The sequence below is a fragment of the Quercus robur genome, chromosome 2 (genome assembly GCF_932294415.1).
Source record: "Quercus robur chromosome 2, dhQueRobu3.1, whole genome shotgun sequence".
NCBI lineage: Eukaryota > Viridiplantae > Streptophyta > Magnoliopsida > Fagales > Fagaceae > Quercus > Quercus robur.
In genome coordinates this window covers 10,960,296-10,984,179 of record NC_065535.1, presented here as the reverse complement: position 1 = coordinate 10,984,179, position 23,884 = coordinate 10,960,296, and the positions used below count along the sequence as shown (strand labels likewise).

The window sequence follows — 23,884 nt, the reverse complement described above, 5'->3', positions numbered from 1 at the left end:
TTTTGTGAGCTGGTCGGGATGGAATTTGCCACGGAATCCACATGAGCCAAACACGTGCCCTTATCCATTTTCCACTCATGAAAATAAAGCAAAGGGAAATTCTTGAGTGATATGTCCATTACCAAATGACATTAGAGAAATCGATAAGCCCCACTAAATCGATCAAAGATCAAATTGCACAAGAGGACAAGAACCTTTTGGAGAAAATGGAAGACTAAATCCATTGCTACCAAATTCGAATCAATGAAGGTTATTGCACAATTAGCAACTTAAATATTGTTAGAGAGATAACACCTTAAATAGACTTTAAGTAAAATTTTAATGTAACAGTATATTGAATTTCCACTCACACGCGTATAATCTCTGCCTTGTGTGAGTTATTAACTAATTATATCTTTGTGAGTTATGAGATAGACTTCTTTGTGGGCCAAAAAACTTAAAAAAAAAAAAAAAAAAAAGAAAAGAAAAAGAAACCTTAAAAATGCTAGACCAATTTATTTAGTTTTACTGTTAAAAGTGTAGTAAAATATATTTATACTTTGAAAAAGGTGGTAAAAAGTGAATTTTTAAAAAGTTATATATAAAAGTTAAAAGCTGAGCTTATAAATTCAAGCTAAACGGACACAGTTTATTTCAATTCAACTTATTTGACTTTTTATATTTATGTGAGCTATAAGTATACTTATACTTAAAAAAGTGAAGTTTAAAAAAAAAAGAAAAAAAAGTGAAGTTAAAAAAAAATGAATAAACAAAATAAGCTAAAAGATAATAAATAGACACAAAATAAGTCAACTCTAAACTTAAACAAATAGAGTTCTTTTTTTTAGAAATACAAATAAAGACTTAAACAAGAGTTTCTCTATATTTAACAATAAAAGACCAAATTAAGAACCCAAAAAAATACTACTAACATTTTCCTCCCTTTTTACATGCCTTCTAATATTGAAAATTCAAAATTAAAAAAATCATCTAATTATTTTATTCAAATTAAAATATTTGAATAGTTCATGTTCAGTACATGCAATCAAGATGCCAATAATGAAAATGCAGTCATTCTCTTCTTCAATTGACATTTTGTATGGAATATGGAGGATAGAGGATTGCCTACTTAAAAATTGTTTGAACTCAATAAATTAGTAAAAAAGTTTTATAATCAACTTATTGTGCGACAACTAATAGAACTATTTACGTGAACTTTTATAATCAAGTTACCTATTGAATGCAATATAATTTATTTAATCATACATATGGATGGACTGTTCATATAGCTGAGCTGATCACAAAACTAGAGGGCAAGTGAACAAACAGGCCTATGGCATGGTTTAATGTTTAAGCAAAAATGTGTCGCTCTCCTTTTTAAATAATTTTGTGCCTAAAAGCACAAGCATGAAAACCATAAGGGAAAAGCTGGTGGTACACTGGTACATTTTGTTTTTCTTTTTTCTGGGGTTATGTCTGCCTTTTCATTTCCATAAGATTCAAGTGGTGATGTTGTTGTTGTTGTTTTTATTTATTTATTTATTTTTATAAATAAATAAATAATTAATTATTTTTTATTTTAAATATTTTATTTATTTATGTGGTTTAAGGTGGGAGGTGGGACAGGGTGTAACCATGAATTTTTAGGACTAGGAGAGTTAAATTAACTAATTAATAAAGTAAAAAAAAAAACTGAACACATTGGAAAATCAGAAAAAAGAAAAAAAAAAGAAAAAAGAAAAAAAAGAAGCTAAACAGGCATAGTTTCTAGAAAAGTCTGTGACCGAATTTACCACCAAAATAGTGTATATTTTTGTGTGGGGTGGTTCTAAATTCCAATGGGATGAGTTTTTTAGCGTACATGTGAATTTTTATATGAAAAACTAGATATTTATAATGTCGAACGGTGAATTATGTTATTTCACCTTAAAATCAATTAATGATGATAAAGATACACATTTTTTATGGTATTTGATGTCACTTACTTGCTAGTTTTTTTAAAAAATAGTTGTAGAGAGTCAAATCATAGTTACCAAGATATAATTTTTTTTTTTTTTGGTTGAATCCAAGATATAATTATTTTAATTGAATTATTGAAAAGATATGATACCTCCAATTTGATGTTAATCATCACCATTATTTTAAATGAAAAGACAGTGCTTTGCAAAGAAATGATAGATCTAGTATATAGAACAGTGCATTAGAGTTTGAACACTTTTAATTATCAAAGCGGAAAATCAATCAATCCTTTTTATGAAAAAGGAAAATGGGGTCCTCCTAATCTCTAAAAGTTACTTTTTTGTTTTGTTTTATGCATAATTTCTTTCTCTCTTCTCCCATATAAAAGGGGTTCAAATTCGAGTTTAGTAATGAGTACTAAATAGTAAGCAATGGTACACCGACACCGTTCATGCGCCGTTTGTTTCTCGTTACTTTCGATGTCTCCCAAGCCCATCAAAAGTCTCCTATTACAATATCTCCGTTCCGTTTACGTCAATACGAACCGTTTCCACTTGTCCAAGACAAGTTTGTTCTTGTTCATTAATTGCTTCATTTCTAAGAATCTCAGGTGTGTCATGTATGAGATCGTCACCAACAACGTAAACAAAATGCCAATTCTCAAATAATATCACAGTCGGTTAAATCACGTGGAATGATTCTTTTCAATTAGGATAGCATACCATATCTTTGGTTTTCTAGAGGGTCAATCAGCCTACTGAATTATTCATTATTTGATTAAAGATGGTGACATATATATATATCTATCCAATCTCCAACATGAAAGATTATGTCTAATTTCTAACGGGAAAGATTATACCATGTAATCGCTACACGTAGCCTTTCTCTTATAATGGGTGGACTCTATTGATATGTACGACCCACTTGTTTTGAGAGAGAGGTTACATGTAATGGATGCATAATATTTTTTTTTTCCAACAACTATGTCTCATGGCATTGGAATCTTAGTTAGTTGCTTTTTAATTTTTCCCTTTCACACAATTAAACTTCTTTTAGCAAATTAGATTGGGTTACAGATGGACAAGAATTTGCTTATGATCGTTGCATAAATTATAAATTTAGGAATGCAAAATTATTAACGATTTATATAATTGTTTTGGTGATATATTGTAGTTAATGTGAACAAAAGTTATGCTACTTCAATCACAATTTATCAAGTCAATATGAGTAAAAAAAAATTGAAAATTTTTTGAGTTAATAACATGGATGTGTTATTTAATAATAAAAAAGTATTTATATAATTTCATGGTATTTCAAATAAGTAGTAAAATTAGTATTGTACACGTGAGCATGTTAGGACTTGTGCTACTCATGATAGTACATAGTATATGATAGTATATGGTTTCATGAAACTTGTGTGTTAGGACTACCTCCTACAACCTTCCTAAACATTAACTCTACAAATTTGAAGGAAGGAAAAGATGTAAAAAATTCAAAGGATTTCTCTTATCAATACGTAAAAGGAGGATAATTATGGACCAAAAGACTTCATTTGGAAAAGAAAAAAAAGAACAAAAAGATGTGGAAAGAATATCGGTCTCTTCTTTTATTAGCGGGTTTCAGTTAGTTTAACTTATGATGCCCTTAAATAAGTGACTAAAAATAAAGTTTCGATTACACAAATAAAAAACTCATTGATATTTTGATTTGATTGAAAAGAACAATTATCACAAAGTAGATAACATATGTGCCAATTTTATCATACCTTATATCTATTTGAGAGAGAGAGTCTCTTTGATTAGAAAAAGGCTTACAAGCAAGTCTATTATCTTCTTTTCCATTATTAAATCCCTGAAGACTTGGTGTAATCTAAATACTAAAAGAGTAATGCTACAGACACAAACTATTTTACAACATTTTTACAAACTGCTTATGTGGCTTTAGTAATTTTCAAATAATCATTAACAAACATAAATGTGATGTTAGTGGTGGACTCGTATTAGAACTAATAAAAATTTGCCATATCAATAGTTTGTAAAAATGTTGTAAAATAATTTGTGTCTGTAGCATTACTCATACTAAAATTCATGAGTGCAGAGTAGCCAACTCCTTCCAGATTGCTATATTTGATTACTTTCCAAAATTAAATACATTGGTCCATCATGCGCACGTTCACATAGACATATTCGTACTTCGTTGAGTCTGGAAGTGGTTTATTGCAGTTTAAGTTTGTAATTCATTCAAATATGAAAAACCTGAACATGCTCTAAGAAGTACTTGGTATTAGTTGGTGAGTAATTGGTATTATAAATTTCTTTGAGCTGAATCCAAGTTCATGTACTAAGTCTAAGAGTTATCAAGAATCCCAGGTTCTGTCTGAAGAAACTAAAGGCAAAAGCAGGTGAAAGTAGATTCTTTTAGTCAAAATGAAATTTAGATATGGGGGTGCCGCACGGAACGCATGGGCATGGAACATTTTGTGCAAATTGAAGTGACTTTCGGTGGAGATTCTTTCAAAAATAGAACTTAGAATAAAGCTGCGTTTGGTAAATTTACAGTTTAGAGAATAAATTCTAACTAGAAGTTACTTTGGAAAGTAGTGTTTATCTTGAAAAAACCAATTTCCTCTATAAATATTTCAAACTCCTTCGGTTAGACTTGCAATACAACTTCCCAAGACCCATACTCCCCATTGTAGTGTTTCTTCCCATTCTTGAAAAACAATGGTAAGTTGATTGATCTTTGCTTTACTTAATTTTCAGCTACATTTCATTTGGTTCTGAAAGAAGAGGTAAACTACTAATTAAAGAAGCAATATTCTTTGGCATGCAGCATATTGAATTGTCATACTAACAAATTTGTGCATATATTTTCCTTGGTTTTACATCCTTTCATGCAAATTTTATTGGTTTACAATGAGTGTATATTGAATTGTGATGCAGAATTATGACAGATATGAGAAAGGATACGCAAACATGAAGCTGGTGGTAAAAGAAGAAGATTATATGTTTGCACCTGTTGAAACCTATGACAAGGTGACTATTTATTAACAGCTTGTAGCCTAAATTTCTAGATTTATATGGTTTCAGGCGTATACTATTGCTGAAACTGAGAAAGCCTCGTCATACATGAAGCAAATTATAAGAGAGAAAGATGACTACACATTGGCGCCTAATCGAGTTTTCAATCACGTTGAAACTAAGAATAAAGTGTGTTTTTAAATTTTCTTTTTAATATACTATACATATGATAAAAGTTTTTTTTTTTTTTGGGTTGAGAAACTACATATAATAAAAGTTAAATATTAAAAGATGCGGTTATGTTATGTAAATGTATATATAAAGCATACGATGTGCTTTCAGTATGTCACTGTATGACATGTGGTACTATATATTCCCATAAATACATTAAAATTATTAGTGTAATGTGTTTAAATTGAAATATTTATTTTGCCCAAGTTTTAAGAAGTATAAAAATACTACTTGGACTAAAATGTAAAATAAGTTTTATAATTTATTTTAATCATCTATCATGATTTTTTTTTCTTGGCAATAGAATTTTTGAAAATTTTATTTAATTAATAATATATTTAATATATATATATATATATATATTTTTTTTTTTTGTTTTGATAAAAATATAAAAGTTGATCTTGCAATTTTCTTTCACCACATAAGTTAAAGTAATTTTTGTTTATATATTTGTATAAATTAAGTAGAAATCAAATATATGCTTCAGGTGTTTGGCAATGCTGAAGTTTTCAAGGGTTATTCAAATATGGGGCAAACTGAAGATAATATGTTCGAACAGAACAAATTTTCAGGTGAATATGCCGACGTTGCCAAAGGTTATTCAAACATGAGACTGACTGAGGATAATATGCTCCAACAAAACAGATTTTTAGGCGAATATGCCGAAGTTGCTAAGGGTTATTCAAATATGAGGCAAAATGAGAATAATATATTCTCACGAAACAGATTTTTAGGGGAATATGAAACCAATAACAAGGTCAGTGATTTTTATGATGTTGCTTATTTTTTTTAACAAGTACGAAAAAAATCAATAATTGCATACATGTGTTATATATTGATATATATATATATATATATATATGGACCAAAAAATTAAATAATAATAATAATATAGATTAAAAATAAGAATATACGAAGTCTTATAGGCGTATACTACTGCCCAAAGATTGTCTCGTATGAAACTTGGGGCGTTAATGGAGGGATGCAGTTGATGATAGTTGCTATATATTTACTCTCTCTGCCATAAATATAGATGTGTTATAGTTTTTTTTTTTTAATGAACAAAAATGGGTAAGGGGGCGATTAACGTGGTAGTCTTACCTGATTGTGATCATAATAGCACCCTACCCGTTGAGTCCAGGGCTTTGCTAGGGTGCAGGGAGACCACAATGAGTTATGGCTTCCCAGCCTCACAAGAGACACAAGTGAACCTTGAGTTGATGAGGGAGATAACCTAAGTGAGTTTATATTCGGACTCGAACCTTAAATCTCACACTCAGTGCATCTTGTGCATCACCCAAGACCACTAGGCCACACCTCTTAGTGGTTAGATGTGTTATAGTTAGATGTATGGGAATACTGCTAGTTAATTTGATATTCATATATTTAAATGAATAAACTAAAATTAGATAAATCCAGGGGGTTGGCCAAGTTGGTTGGGCTCTTGGTCTCAAAGTGCTTGTACTAGACTCAACTAGGTGTGCTCCTTAGTTCGAGTCCTGCTCCCTACACTTTGAAAAGAATTTCCTGAGTTAGTGCTTTACCCCTTCGTGGGCCCAAAAAAAAAAAATGCTACAGGTGTTTGCCGGCAGTGTCCAAAATCTCTTAAAGCTTATTGAAATGATACTCCCCATAAATTTTTATAACAACACTCCCTTTAAAATTTCTATAAAAGCAACATATATATATATATATATATATATATATATAGAAGTCCATGCCTTCAAGTGGAATATTTCAATGGTAGAAAAAAATTCCTACCCTAAAAAATAGTGTCATTTATACAAACTTTGGGGAATTGTCATTTTGATAAAAGGGATGCTAGTGTAATTTACTTTTTTTTTTTTTAATTATTAATAAATGCATAAATGTATAGATTGAAGCATATGCAAATTCTTACAGGTGTATGCTACTGCCCAAATTGTTGCAAAGATACCTGTAAGCGTGAGCCAGACAGTCTCGTATGGACCTTGGGGTGGTAATGGTGGAGTGCAATTTGATGATGGACGCTACACAGGTGTGCGCGAGATTCACTTGGCGCGCACTGGTGGTCTTGTTTCCATTAAAGTTTGTTATGATCTCAATGGCCAAGCTATATGGGGAAACAAGAATGGTAGAAATGGAGGATTAACAGTGGAAAAGGTTAATAAACTAAGCTTAATAACATACGTGGCTAGCTCTAATATTGATTCAGACATATATATACAATGCTTTGGTAGTGATCTTAACTTTTGCTAATTGTGGGTTTGTTGTGGAACAGATAAGATTTGAATACCCGCATGAGGTCTTGACTCACATAAGCGGATACTATGGTTCAGTAATCTTGAGAGGACCTACTATTATTAAATCCATAACATTTCACACTAACAAGAAAAAGTATGGACCTTTTGGAGATGAACAGGGGATTCCATTTTCCTCTGCCTCAAAAGATGGGGTTATTGTAGGATTCCATGGGAGAAAAGGATGGTTTGTGGACAGTATTGGAGTCCATGTCTTGGAAGGAAAACTGTCACAACCTCGTCCTCTTTCTGAGGTAACTAGTTCTTTGAAGCTTAAGAAAATCAAATTTGAGCATTCTCTATTTGACATGATTGTATGTCACTCATCTAAACTTTTTATCTTATAGCAGGTTGTTTCTGGGCCAGTGCAAGGACCAGGTCCATGTGGACAAGGAGATCTCACGGTTGGAATAGTGAAAAAACCTGCTCCATATGGACCAGTGGGTCTCCGAGCAGGAATGGTGAAAGAACCAGCTCCATGTGGACTAGGGCCATGGGGTGGGGATGGTGGTCAGCCATTTGATGACAAGGTGTTCACTGGGATCAAGAAGATTTTCCTTACCAAGGGTGAAGCCATTTATTCTATTCAGATGGAGTATGATTGCAATGGCCAATCCATTTGGTCAGTTAAACATGGATGTGGCAATGAGGGCACCCCTCATCTGGTACTATGTTACACCTTGCTAATGCTTTACAATAAGAGCAATTTCTATCACACAACATTTTTCACAATTTGCAAATATGATAATTTGTGATTGGTCTAACAGTACAGGTGGTAGGTCTACTACCGCCACATTTTTTTATTACACATTAATCACAATTCACAACATATTATGTTACCAGTTGTAAAAAAAGTTAATGAAAAATTTTGTGTCAATAAACTTTTTGTTACAATTATGGTACTTTTGTCCTTTAATTTATTTGCTTTTTTGTTGTTGTTTGTTGTAATAGTGCTATATATAATTTTCTCTTTATGAAATAACAAACAGATCCAATTTGAGTACCCGCATGAATTCCTTACTTGCATAAGTGGCTATTACGGCTCTGTTGCTGGAGATGAATGTAGAAAAGTGATCAAGTCTCTCACGTTCTATACAAATAGGAGGAGGTATGGACCATATGGGGAGGAGAGTGGCACATATTTCACTTCCACAAAGGATGAAGGAAAGATAATTGGGTTCCATGGAAGAGCTTCCTCTTTCCTATATGCCATTGGAGTCCATATACAACCCTCGTTGAGTGATCGAGTCTGCAGGGAACCCAAAGGGTGCCCACCACAGTACCAGTTCAATTTTTACCAGTAATGCGTGTGTATGGAGTATGCACTAGAAGCCAAGTGATTGGTCCAAAATAAAATTCTAAGAGTGTTAAATGGAAAAAGACTTCCTATGTGGATCAATTATCAACTATTGGAACTTGTAATAAATAAATTTGCTACTTGGATTTTATTTACTCTTTTCTCCTTATTCTCTTTTATTGGTAAGTTGTGATTGGTGTGATATCACTTTTACATGAATCATATTTTAATACTATTTTTAGTGTACATTAATCACAACATAACACATCAATAGTTATTGAAAAAGGTTGTAAATTTTGTGTGTGATTATGAGTACCCAATTTAAGACAACCTTGGCAAATAAAGCATTTAATGATTGAAAAAAAATCTCAGTTAATCAAAATATCTATTTGAAATTCATCCATGTCATTTTGGTTTCAACTCCTTATTGCTTTGGGTTTGAGTACAGCCAAAAACATAAAATCTTTGAACTAATATACTCTCCATTTGAAATGTATTTATTTCATGATTCAGATTGACTATTACACATTTAAAAGTATATCTAGTGTTATATCATTTGAAATTTTAAATTATGTGACACTTTGTAGATGGTTAGATATAAGAAACAAATTTTTTAACTATAAAATGCACTTTCTCCTTTTCAAGTTTCCTGGAAGTTTACCGACCAACTTTTAGCCTAATTTGTTGTTAAAATCATCAATTCGATAATAATCCTTTGGATTAAAACTACTTTTGAAATTCATTTTTAACATTTACAAAACGTCCCCATTTCTTTTCTAAAAAAGTCGACAGACCTTTTGTCATCGTACATTTTCTTTGGGGCCTGTTTAATTGCTAAGGATTTCCGATTGTGAGAGTTATACTTGTTGAGAGTTTAAACTCATAAGAATTAAATTTTAGATAATTGGCATTTATATTATTCATATATACTTTAAATTTGACTCTTATATCATATTATTTTAGTAACTGAAAAGCAATAATTTGATCATTGTGGATAATTATTTTTAAATGATTGAACATAAATAACATCTTATTTGAATGAAAATAAATATTTTTGTTCTAAAATAAACTTGGAAATCCACTATATTCGATGAAATCTCGCCAAATCTGATGGATATCCACTAAATCCAATGAGATCTCCTCTTAATCTGGTGAGATCTCACCAAACCACCACTCCTCTTGGCCAACAAGAAGTTGAGTTTTCCTCCACTCAATCTGACTTGTAAACATCCTTATTTGTTACATGACCACTTTTTTTTTTTTAGAAAAGTTTTTTTTTTTGAGAAAAGTTACATGATCACTTAAGTGGTAGAATTTAATTTTGACAATATATATCTACATGCGTGTCTACGGACGCACGCATGGGTGATGTCTTTTTTATTTAAGGCCGATAAAGAATACACATTCAATACATGTGGTGATAGTGTCTTTTTAATCCATGTGCAAAACACGTGATCAAGAGGCCAATAAGGAAAATTCAGTCTTTTTGAAATTTTGATAATGAAAATGCAGGCATTCTCTTCTTCAGCCAACATTTTTCATAGACTATAGAGAATGGAGCCATCCTAAGAATATCTCCATTAGGAGTACGTGTCCCATAAAGAATTATCCTAATTACTAAATTATATTATATTTAGATTTATGTTATATTATATTATATTATATTATTTATTTAATCATAAGAGTGATAGATAAAATCCATCTAATTAAAATGTTATTTGGTGAATAGATGTTAATTTTGGTAAACAGCTTAAAAAGAGCCTTTGTTTTCCATCAAAAAGGTTTTCTAAGGCATAGACCATAGGCTAGAAGAGATTTCCATCATAAATCACTATTTTGCAGAAGCTTTTCGATCTTTTTAAATTACTTGAATAGTAATGCCATGAGGTATATATGCTTTATAGTTTCTTCCACTTTTTTAAATTTCTCATAGGCTTGTGCACCTAAAAATTACTTGAAACCAATATGATTAAACACAAAAGTGACAAAACTACCTGAACAAGGCAAGTGTGCAAACATGCCTATAGGCATATGGTTTAATATCTATGCAGCAAATGTGTCACTCTCTTCTTTTAAATAAGTAAATAACGTTGTGCCTAAAAGCACAAACATGAGAACCATCAGGGAAAAAAGCTGGTGGCACTTTTTTTTTTCTCTCCTTTTTATCAGAACCTAATTATTGCAAAGATATTAATTTTTTATTGAATTATTGCCGAGATATGATTCCTTTAGATTGATGTTAAGAATCATCATTATTTCAATGAACAGACAGTGCTTTGTAAGGAAATGATAGATCGATAGGTGCATTACACGTTAAATTCGTTAATTAACAGAGTTGGAATTCAATCAATCATTTTTTGGAAATGAAAAATGAGGTCATGTATGTTTAGCTTTTACTAATATCCACGGTCACAGATATATGATATGGTTACGAGTATGAATACGAGTATATGATATTCTTTGAAAAATTTGGAGTATAATATGTCAGAGATATGTGTATTAAATACTTATGAAATATATATTTAATATATTTTGTAGTATATATCAATTTAAGAGCAATAACAAATAATAAAGTGAATCTATGACCACTTAAATGATATATATAATACAAACCAAAATTCAAAAGAGCAAATAAAAGATAAATAAATAAGTGTTTAACATTGAAACTAATATGTAAAAAGTATAAATAAAAATTATTACACATTTAGGATATCTCTCATTATTGGGGGTTGGATACTTGGATTACAATGGTATTCAAGCCATATCACGGGCATACCTTAAACGTATTGACACTTAAAAAAAAAAACATGGTACAATATATATTCAATATAGGTACATGAGCAAAAATGAAGTATTCATGCATCCTAGAGTTTTTATAGTTTTACTTATGTTTTATAGTTAGTATTTATCAAAAAGATATAATTTTTAGTAACTTTTATATTGATTTATTACCACACCAAAAAAAAAAAAACTAAAATTTAGTTAATTTCAAATAAACTAAAATTAATATAAAAAATGATATAAAAAGCAAAAAAAAAAAAAAAAAAAAAAACTTTTTAAAACAAAAGTTGTTCATTTCTTTGTTTCTTTCTTTCTTTTCCCATAGCAAGGTTCAAACAATCAAACCCGAGTTTAGTAAATGAGTAAATAGTAAGCAATGGGACACCGTTCATGCGCCGTTTGTTCTCGTTACTATCGAAGTCTCCTAAACCCGTTAAATTGGTCCGTTCCGTTTACGTCGGACTACGAACCGTTCCACTTGTCCAAGACAAGGTTGTTGTTCTTCAATCTTTCATTACTTCATTTCTCAGATTCTCGAGTGGTGTCATCTGTGATATCGTCACCAACACCAACGTAACAACATGCCAATTCTCAAATAATATCACACTCGCTTGGATCACGTGGAAATGATTCTTTTCAATTAAGATATAAAATACTATTATATCTTTTGTTTATCCATATCCAATCTCCAAATGGCCTGTGGGCTGTGGCCCCATGGCATTGGAATCTTAGTTAGCTGCCTTTTCCCTTTCACATAAATTATATCAATCTTTTGGCAAATCAGATAGGGTAATCGAGAGGCAATCATTTGCTTATGGGCATTGCATAAATAATAACTTTATATACACAGAATTATTAACACTTAAAAAAAAAAAATTGTTATAGTGATATAATTGTTAAGGTTTTTTTTTTTTTTTTTTGAAGAATATAAAAGTTATGTTATGTTTGAAAATTTTTGAAATTTTATGAGTTATGCTTGAGATGCCATAAATTATACTTCATAACATGATTTGTTATTAATCATAAAAAAATATTTCAAATTAACATTTATGGTAATATATGGTATCATGGTATTTCAAAAAAGTGGTAAAATCATGTGGACTCGTGGTACTCATAATAATATAGTATATGATTTTATGGTACTTTTAGTGAACGTGTTAGGATACCCTCTATAACTTTTTAAATTTGAAAGAATGGAAGGATGTAAAAAATTCAAAAGAATTCCACTCTTATCAACATATAAGAGGATGACAATTTTGACCAAAAAGGACTCTTCTTCATTTGAAAAAGTAAAAAGAATAAAAAGAAGTGGAAAGAGTATCAACTGGCCTATGGTTGCAATGCAACATAGTGTTCCATTTGGCAAAAGCTCACCACTGTAATATGGATTATGGTATTGACCCAAATATTCATTCAAAGGTGCTTATTGCCTTATTGAGACCTTTAGGCTTCGGCCATGTGCTACCAAGAATGGTGGCTTTGAATTTTGGAACCAGGACAACAGGTTCGGTTCAATGTATTTTGGGGCTTTAGGCGAATGTGACATTTTCTTATACTTAAATATTTAATTTTTGAAATCTTTTTCATCTAAAATTTTTGCTATGTTTTGCTTATTACTAATTTACTAAAATTTTTTTTTATCCAAATATCCATTTTAATACTTTAAAGACAAAATAATATCCCTCTAAGATTCAATTAATTTTTCAAGTTTTTTTTTTTCGATCTTTTTCAAATATTTATGAATAAATTAAACATGATCTATAAAAGATTTTTTTTTTTTTTTTTTTTTTTTGAGGAACTGATCTATAAAAGAATTGAGATGCTAAACATGATCTATTAAACATGATCTATATGAATATCTTTCCGGTAGGTATTTGTAATTTACAAGTAAAACCAAGGTTATTAATTAGAATTGAGATCCTAAACAGGACCTACAAGAGGTCCTCATAGGCTAAATCATAGAATCGAATCGATGATCATAAGATTTTACTTTATGTGAAAAATAAAGTAAAAAATACTAGTAATAATGATATATTTAAAATAATCATTAAGTTGATCAAAGGAAAAGGGACATAACGCAACTTTCATGTCCTATTTCTAATAATTAAAAAAATATATTATATTTCTTTAACTACTAAATAATCATTAACTTGTTTGGGCAGATTTGATGGAGGGGCTAGAGTTGTATTTTTCTTGGGCCCAATTAGAATTAGACTCTAATATACCTAAAAAATGAAATTATATATGGAGCTGACGCGTGTAACATATCTCATCATATATATATATATATATATACATGGAACATTTTGTGCAAAGTGAAGTAGCTTTCGGTGGTGATTCTTGATATATTGGGTTTTGTCCTTGATTTCAAAAACAGAACTTAGAATAAAGTTGCGTTTAGTAATTTTGTAATTTAGAGAATAAATTCTTAGTTGACGTTATTTTGGAAAGTAGTGACTGTTTATCATGAAAAAACCATTTTTCTCTATAAATACCTCGAACTCCTTCGGTTAGACTTGCAATACAACTTCCCTCGTCCCATACATCCATTGTAGTGTTTCTTCTCATTATTGGGAAACAATGGTAAGTTGATTGATCTTGCTTTACTTAATTTCCAGCTACCTTTCATTTGGTTCTGTAAAGACGAGGATAACTACTAAAGAATTAATCTTCGGCATTCAGAATTTTTTTTTTCTTATTGTTAGAGAACCAAGCAAGCTAGTCATCTAAAGAAATAGTTAAATCATACTAACAAATTTGTGCAAGTATTTTCCTTTGTTTTACAATTTACATCCTTTCATGCAAATTTCATTGGTTTACAATGAGTGTATACTGAATTGTGATGCAGAATTATGAAGGGTATAACTCATATGAGAAAGGATACGCAAACATGAGACTGGTGGTAGGAGAGAATGATGAGGACTACGCATTTGCTCCTAATAACCGAGTTTTCAATGAATTTGAAACTAAGAATAAGGTGTGTTTTTAAATTTTCCTCTAAATATCATATACCATATGATAAAAGTTACATATTAAAATATGTGATTATGCCATGTGGTTCAATGAAAATATATTATAAACCGTTCAATGGTTTTCAAATTGTTATTATGCTCTCGACTTTCATTTGTTTAGGTGGTCAATTTTTTTCAAAAAAAAAAAAAAAAGGTTTTCTTCACAAGCGTATTGGGCAATTGAAAAAGGTCAAACATTCATTTTTTGTTGATTAGGAAAACACTTTCTTTAGGACTGAAAAATATTTTATGCACCTTTTAGGGGTTTTAAAACATTTTCAGCAAAACAAAAACCTCTGATATGACAAAATATCCCAAAATCTCCAACATAGCCAAAATAGTGTTAGAACCTCCATAATGCTACCGAAAATCTTCAATAACCAAAAATTTCCTTAAAGCCTCTAAAATGATAAAAATACTTTGGAAAATCTCTAAAAGAACCAAAATATCCTAAAAAGTAAAAACTAGTACAATGATATCTCTAAAATATCCAAAAAAAAATTAAACCTTAAAAATAACAAAATACACTAAGAAGTCTTTAAAATGACCAAAATACACTTAAAGTTCTAAAATAATACAATATAAATATCTTTAAAATCTTCAAAATGATGAAAATACTCCCGAACTTACAAAATGACGAAAATAACATTGAAAATTCCAAATTGAGCAAAATACCTTTGAAACATTTAATTTTAACAGGACTAAAATACTCTCCTTAAACCACCAAAATTACAAAAGTACCCCTTATAATTGTTGAAATTACAAAAATACCTTCAAAAACTTCAAAAATATGCCTAAAAACTTTGGGAACCGACCCCAAACTTTTCAAAGTCACACGAAAAAAAACTTTTGAATGCCCTTCTATAAATTTCAAGTTTTTGTAACTACGCACATGAATTTGTAAATTTAGTTAATAGTTTTTTTTTTTTTTTTTTTTTTTTTTTTCATTCTTATTTTGATTGTGCTTATTAAAATAATTTTATTTTATTGTATTTTTTAGGCTGATTTATTTGTTCTATAGTAATTTTTAATAACAAATTTATATTAAGTTTATAATTTTTCATAATAACCAAACGTCGGAAAATGTTTTATATGTGTTGTGTTTATATATTTGTATAAAGTCGAATCAAATATATGCTTCAGGAGTTTGGCACTACCGAAGCTTTCAAGGGTTATTCAAATATGAGGCAGACTGATGAAAATATGTTCCAACAAAACAAATATTCAAGCGAATATACTGAAGTTGCTAAGAGTAATTCAAACATGAGGCAGACTAACATGAGGCAGATTGAGGATAATATGTTTCAACAAAACAGATTTTTAGGCGAATATGGTGAAGTTGTCAATGGTAATTCAAACATGAGGCAAACTAACATGAGGCATACTGAGGATTATATGTTCCAGCCAAAAAGATTTTTAGGTGAATATGCCGAAGTTGCCAAGGGCTATTCAAATATGAGGCAAATTGAGGATAATATGTTCCCACCAAATAGATTTGTCGGGGAATATGTAACCAATAACAAGGTTGGTGGTATTTTCTGCTGTTGCATTATATATATATAATTCAATAATTGCATTCATATATAGATTAAAATTAAATATATATATATATATATATATAAATTCTTATAGGTTTATACTGGTACTGCCCAAATTGCCAAAGGATCCAAGGTTGTGTCATGTGGACCTTGGGGTGGCCCTGGAGGAATGCAATTTGATGATGGATCATGCTATACAGGCGTGCGTGAGATTCAATTAACACGCTCTGGTGGTCTTTTTTCCATTAAAGTTTGCTATGATCGCAATGGCCAAGCTATATGGGGAAACAAGAATGGTGGCAATGGAGGACTGACATTGGAAAAGGTGAATATCTTAATCTGTTAACACACATGGCTCCAATCTTGATTTAGAGATATATACAATTAATATTACAACACACTCCTTTTATATATATATATATATATATATATATTTTGTGGGCTGCATGGTTAGTAAAGTATGCATACTATACTATATATTGCATATACATATGTATTTTTTTTAATACAAAATAGACAAAAATACTCTAGCTGAAAATAAATCGTATATATTAAAGGTTTCTTGTATTATACTTATACGAAAATATTTTAACTTAACTAAAATTCAATACTTTTATAAATAGTATAATTAATTGTTTATTTTGGTCAAACGTTATAATATTATATTTAGCAATGAAATTATTAAAATTAATATTTTTAGTTCCATTTTTTATTATTTATATTAAACATCAACATTTTCATGTATTTATAATTTTCTATACTTTTGATAATTAGATCAGTCTATATATTGGATTTAATTTTTTTTTTTAAATTGCTTCTAATAACATGAGACAATAAATGCCTTTTTTCTTTTTTGTAGTAGCTAAATAAGTGCAGGAAAAAATTTATCAAACATTATCTCCTTCATTCACCTGTTATATTCCTTAAAAACACAGCTAAAATTTGAAGATAAATATTTACCAAATTTAACTAATTTTTTATTAGTTGAATTTTTATAACATCTTATAAAATTATATCAAGTTAATCTAAGCATGCTATTAAATCGAAATATAATAAAAGAAATAACATAACATATATAACCGTTGTTTTAGTCTTGAGTTTTCAGTTCAAATTTTAAATTTGTAATAATATATAACCGTTGTTTTAGTCTTGAGTTTTTAGTTCAAATTTGAAATTTGTAATATATCTATAGGTATATTTATTTATGATTTTTTTTTTAATTTCCATTTTTTATACTGTTTCTTACAATATATTTTGTTTTAATATCTTGAGCCTAATGAAACATGTACATAATTTGGTCTCATACAAATTATGGTGGTTTGTTGTGGATCAGATAAGATTTGAATATCCAAATGAGTTCTTGACACACATAAGTGGATATTATGGATCATTAATCTTAAGGGGACCTACAATAATCAAATCCATCACATTTCACACAAACATGAAGAAGTATGGACCTTTTGGAGATGAACAAGGGATCCCTTTCTCCTCTGGCTCAAACGATGGGATTATTGTAGGATTCCATGGGAGACAAGGATGGTTTATTCACAGCATTGGAGTCTATGTTATGGAAGGAAAACCGGCACTACCTCGTCCTCCTATTGACACATTCAACATGGGTGGCATGAGAATTCCCGAGGTACGTAACTAGTTCTTTGAAACTCAAACAAAATAAAATTTGAGCATTGAAATGTCCTAATCTGATGATAATCTCATTTTAGTCCATTAACATGTTACTATGTTAGTCATCTAAAATCTTTATCTTATAGCAGGTTGTTTCTGGGCCAATGCAAGGACCAGGTCCATGTGGACAAGGGGTTGGAATGGTGAAAAAACCAGCTCCATATGGACCAGTGGGTCTCCCAGCTGGAATGGTGAAAGAACCAGCTCCATGTGGACTAGGGCCATGGGGTGGGGATGGTGGTCAGCCATGGGATGACAAGGTTTTCACTGGGATCAAGAAGATATTCCTTACCAAGGGTGAAGCCATTTATTCTATACAGATAGAGTATGATTGCAATGGCCAATCCATTTGGTCAGTTAAACATGGATGTGGCAATGAGGGCACCCCCTATCAGGTATTATGTCACTTCTTCCTAATCCTTTACACTAAGAGCAAGTTCTGCCACGCTAACATTTTTCACAAATTGTGAATGGGGTAAGTTGTGGTTGGACTAACACATAGGTGATAGGTTCATTGTTGCCACATTTTTTTAATATATACCAATCGCAATTTACAACAGATCACATTAACAGTTGTAAAAATAGTCAATGAAAATTTTGTTTGCTGTTGCTGTATATAATTTTCTCTTTATGAATAAAAAATAGATCCAGTTTGAGTACCCTCACGAATTCCTTACGAGCGTAAGTGGCTATTACGGCTCGGTTGCTGAAGATGAATGTAGGAAAGTTATCAAGTCTCTCACATTCTATACAAATAGGAGGAGGTATGGACCATACGGGGAGGAGCGTGGCACATATTTCACTTCCACAAAGAATGAAGGAAAGATAATCGGTTTCCATGGAAGAGCTGCCTCTTACCTATATGCCATTGGAGTCCATATACAACCCTTGTTGAATGATCGAGTTAGCAGGGAGCCCAAAGGGTGCCCACCACAGTACCAATTCAATTTTTACCAGTAATGTGTGTGTATGGACTATGGAGTATGCACTAGAAGCCAAGTGATTGGCCCAAAATAATATTCTGAAAGTGTAAAAATGAAAAGACTTACTATGTAACTGACTCAAGTATTGGAACGTGTAATGAATAAATTTACTACTCCGGATTTTATATGCCTTTTATTTTTATTGTCTTTGGTTATATATGTAGAAAATTTTATAACATTTTTCATAATTTAGTAAGGTGGCAAGTTATGTTGTAATATCACTTTTAGAAGAAAATCTTTTATATATGAACCAAGTGTATAAGACATATAAGATACTTTCCTCACTTTTAGATGAGTCACATTTAATTTGACACTATTTTTAGTGTATACTAATCACAACGTAAAACTTGAATAATTGTAAAAAAAAAAAAAAAAAAAAAAAAAAAGTTGTGAATCTTTTGTGTCATTAAATTTATTGTTTATGATTACCATATTTAAGATAACCTTAGTAAATAAAGCATATAATGATTGTGAAAAATCTTAGTTAAACCGCTCATCTGTTTAATTCTTCCAATGCAATTCATCCATGTCATTTTGATGCAAACTCCTTCTTATATTGGGTTTGAGTACAGCTGAAAATCTAAAAATGTTTGAGATAATCCCTTCTTAAGCTACAATATAAATAATAGTATCACTAACCCTAAAAGGTACGTACACATTCTCATTTTTCTTGAGTAATTTTCCTTTAATTTGTCACTAACTTAAGCATCAGAGAATCTTCCAAATTAGTCCTTCTGCGAGCCTTTATATTTCTTGCAAGTGTTCGTAGATCGAATTCAACCCTGATTAATGACATCATCAACTTTAATCTCTATACTTTCAAAATTGCTTTAAAAAGACCCTAATTGTCATCTAGTGATATAATGGATGAAAAAAATGTTGATATAACTTCATGCCACATTGTCATAAGCTTTGTGTCATTAAAGTGACATTGAGCTTAAAGATTTTGTTTGTTACGCTAGTTTTTTCCATCTATCATATTGTGCGAAGTTTTGAAACTATTTTTAGTATAAGGATGATTTTGAAATCAAAGGTTAATGATCAAAAATATGCAACTTGATCTTTTAAAAAAGAATCTTGAAGTTAACTTCGAAGTTTTAATGTCAATGTTTAATTTATCGTTCTAAGCCCAATCATCAGCTACTTTGTTTTGGTTTATGCATAATTTACCTTTTTTCTTTTTCTTTCCTTTCCCATATAAAAGGTTCAAATACAAATAGTCAAATACTTGTTATAGTTTAGAGGTGAGTAAATAGAAAGCAATGGGACACAGGTTCCTTCGGCGTTTGTTTCCCGTTACATTTTTAAGTCTCCTAGGTCCTAATCCTATTTATTAATTTGGTCCCAGTCCCACACTCTCACTAGATCTCCGTTCCGTTTACGTCGGTGGTGCGAGCCGTTCCACACTTCTACGGGTCTCAGTCTCAGGCGTACGTTATCACTGCATCAAGGCAGCAACACCTTGGGAGTTGGGAAGCCAATTCTCAAATATCACACCTTTGGATCACGTGGAATTATACCGCCTTCTTTTCAATTTGGATGCCCTATTTATTTATTTTTTTTCTTGGTTAGTTGTTTGAGTATTGTTATTCAAAATGATGTAAAAACTCAAAAGTATGATTTAAAAATTGTTATGAAAACACGTATTTGAAATATTCATAGTGCAAAAAATGTGTTTAATATTATATTTTTAATTACGTTTTTTCAAAAGTGAAAGACATAATTATGTATTTGGTATGTGTATTTTTTTTTTTAAGTGATAACATATAATCTAATCAGTGGGACCTACAATTTTTAAAATATTTACAAAAATATCATTGAGCAATATTATTTAAAAATTAAAAACTGGTAAGATGAGTTTTCTATTTTCAATATTTAAATAACCTAAAATGAGCAACATAATTCAAACACTCTTTCATAAAACACCCTTACTAAACGCTTTGTTTTTTCTAGGGCCTACAATTTTCAATGTTTAAACATTGAAAATTGTTGTTCAAACATCCTAACCAAACAGGATATGAGGTTTTTAGTTATCAGGCTCACTTCTTTTAGTTTGAAATAAGACACTTACCTTCCATAAAATGTAAACTATATATACAAACCTCTTTAAATGACTGAAAAAAATACTTTCAAAATTCTTGAATTCCTATTTTACTCCCCCACTTAAAGTATCATTTACACTCATAATAGGAAATTTGAATTCGAGATTTTTTTTTTAAAAACGTTTTAAAAAAAAAAATATGTTTAGTCTATGTAAATATTAAATAATTTGTATTTTATGAAAGGTGAGTGTCTTAGACTCTTATTCCAAGTTAAATGGGGGTTGAGTATAATAACAAATAAATGGAGCTCAGTGTAATTTTCCTTAAATATATGTAACCACTCTCTTACATAGAATGGACCCATGCTTCCGTTACACCATATACCATCTTCAAGATGATGAATTCCATCAACCAAAAAAAATTAAGGCTGCATTTGGTTCGATGTAAATCGAATTCTGAGTGTAAAATGAATGTAGGGGAAAATATTTTCAAGTGTTTGGTTGCATTCCAAAAAATGCTTTGAAAAATATTTTCTAGTGTTTACTTGTGTTCCTGAAAATGCTCTAAAAAACCCATTTTTATCATGTTTCTCACATTTCCTTAGGATCCAAACATATATTATTACAGGGAATCAAAATATATAAACAATCAAACAAAAAAAAAAACAAAACAAAAAAATCAAAATCCCAAGACCAATCGTGAGAGAGGGACTTAAGTGATAGAGAGAGAGAGAATGGTTCATGGGTGACTTGGTGGTGGCGACGGTAGTGGCAACATGGACACGGTGGGTCGATCTAAAGGTGGCGGCTCGATCTAGGAGTGAGTCACTCACTGGGTGGTTCGATCTAGGAGTGGGTTGCTCATGGCTGTCCGATTGGCTCAGGGGTGGGTTGTTCACTGGGTCAGTGACGATGTGGGATGGGTCACCGGAGTGGGATGAGTCACCTGAGTGGAATGGGTCGGTGAGGATGAGGGATGGGTCGACGGAGTACCCTTTCCTTGCTCGATTTGAGGGATGGGTCTTCTTTCTCTGGGTGTGAGCCCGGCGAGGATGTGCTTCAGGTGGATTGTGCTTGTTTGTGTTTCTAGATCACTCTCTGTACTCTCTCATCTTGCTCTTTCTCTCTCTCTCTCTCTCTCTCTCTCTCTCTCTCTTCAGGTGTTTGTGAGTCCAGAAATCATTTGAAGGTAAAATAAAAGTGTAATTGGTTTTCATGCGTGAGGCTCTCTATTTTACGGCCAACTGAAATTCATTTTCAGTTTGACCGAATTTTCATGCACACCCAAGCACCCTCAAGAGTGTAAAACGTTTTCCTGATTTCCTTTACCATTGAAACAAACGTTTTCCTGATAATTGAAGATATAGAAAAATAGGCGTGTGTCAAAGATGGGCTAGCAGTTGAGAATTCAAAATAAAAAGTGAAGGCGAGCTTCAAAGATGGACCAGCGCTTCAGAATTTCAAAGGCGGGCCATTCTCAATTCATTCTTGGCCCATGTATGCCCATCCACGTTTTACTGTGAATTTATATTTCTAGTCCGTGCGATTGCATTGCAGTAGCATTGTTGGCTTGCGTACTCTTTTTCTTTTAACGATAAATTAAAGACGCCGTTTTTATTTTTTCCCACATTTGTTAATATGGTTTTGTAGTGATAGGTAATTATAAATATAAAACAAAAGAAGTGTTCAATATATATATATATATATATATATATAATAAAAGAAGCATTGTATCAAATAAATAAATAAAAGAAGCATCAATGATAATAGGTTGACTGGGCATAGGAACGACCATCAGTCAGGGCCCATGAGCTATCGACCCATATAAAAGTTTTATATGTTGCTTCAATGATAACTTACACTTGAACATATACAAATTTTAATGTTGCTTCAATTTTACCTTATAACCGAGTGACATTGTCAGATTATTTAAAAAAAAAAAAAAAAAAAAAATCTAATACTGCTCCTCCTCCTTTATTTGTCAGAACTAAGAAGACGTGACTATGGTTGATTAGCACTCAGTGCTAACGGGTTTATTTGGACTAGGGTCAAGCAGTACGATCCTGAGTCATCGATATGTTCGGTGGTTTGGGTTTGGCTGTACTTGGGCCATATATTACCCCATATAAGGATCAATTAATGGCTTTGTTAGGATAAGGATGAACCTAAGTTGACCCACATTAAGATCTGAACAAAATAACATATCTTTGATGGCATCTAATCAATTTGATGAAATAAGACCCGTTGATTCTATGAGATTGACAACAAATTAACTCTTACCAAAGAGGAACTTGATTCTATCAATTTGAAAAGGATTCATGTAATAATTCAGATTAAATTTTATAAATTTAAAGGTAACTAAAAAAACATTCGAAAATTTGAAATCAACACAAAAAATAATTATGAAATATTTGGTCAAAGCCAATTTAGGATCAAAGTCCATGGTCAAAATCAATCGATTATCAAACTCGCCACGTGATAAGTTGTGGCAAAAATTGTGTGATTATTTGTAATTTTAGCATTTTCTTTGTTGACGCATCCCAAACTTACTTGATTAGTGATGTGGCATAATGTGTTGACATGGCATTGGCTAGGGTCTCTTATGGCACAGCAAGATTGACGTGTTAGAACCATGTGGTGACACTTGGCGGAAGGCTTGTGGCTGACGCGTGCAGGAGCATGTTGGCGCTTGGCTTGGTAGACAAAATTTTTAGGGGACATATTCAGGTTCAGGGTGCCTGTGATCGAGGTCGGTTTAGGTTGATTAGTTCGGTCAGTCAGTATAAAGTATTATTATATTTACTGAACCAAATTAATGTTCTAAGTTGCTAACACTCGACAAGAATTCGGATTCTGTCTGGAGATAAAATACAGAGGCAAAAGGTATCAGTAAGTGAAAGTAGGAATTCTTTTCTGCCAAGATGAAACAATTTGATCTATGGACAGGGGCGGCTCAACATAATTTGGGGTCGAAGGCGAAAAATTTTTGCGGGGCCTTTAATAGATAAATATTAATTAAACAAAATTATTTAATACTAATCAAATTAAGGTTAATTTGATACATTAAATACATAAATAATAC

General features: G+C 31.2%; 1 protein-coding gene across 1 annotated transcript; it reads left to right on the top strand.

Moving 5' to 3' along the window:
- The first annotated feature begins 4,590 nt into the window (after nucleotides 1–4,590).
- On the top strand, nucleotides 4,591–18,897 carry LOC126694723 (uncharacterized). Its single transcript, XM_050391198.1, has 14 exons — nucleotides 4,591–4,664; nucleotides 4,881–4,973; nucleotides 5,677–5,946; nucleotides 7,092–7,331; nucleotides 7,450–7,722; nucleotides 7,816–8,133; nucleotides 8,458–8,769; nucleotides 14,061–14,129; nucleotides 14,395–14,523; nucleotides 15,701–16,081; nucleotides 16,190–16,420; nucleotides 17,429–17,734; nucleotides 17,868–18,173; nucleotides 18,424–18,897. Exons 1-14 carry the CDS (start codon nucleotides 4,662–4,664, stop codon nucleotides 18,736–18,738), a joined length of 3,246 nt encoding a protein of 1,081 aa, XP_050247155.1. The 5' UTR covers nucleotides 4,591–4,661; the 3' UTR covers nucleotides 18,739–18,897.
- Nucleotides 18,898–23,884: the final 4,987 nt, after the last annotated feature.

Coding starts and splice junctions, on each gene's coding strand:
- LOC126694723 (XM_050391198.1), top strand. Junction 8,134..8,457: donor ATGAGGGCACCCCTCATCTG/GTACTATGTTAC, acceptor AATAACAAACAG/ATCCAATTTGAGTACCCGCA. Junction 18,174..18,423: donor ATGAGGGCACCCCCTATCAG/GTATTATGTCAC, acceptor AATAAAAAATAG/ATCCAGTTTGAGTACCCTCA.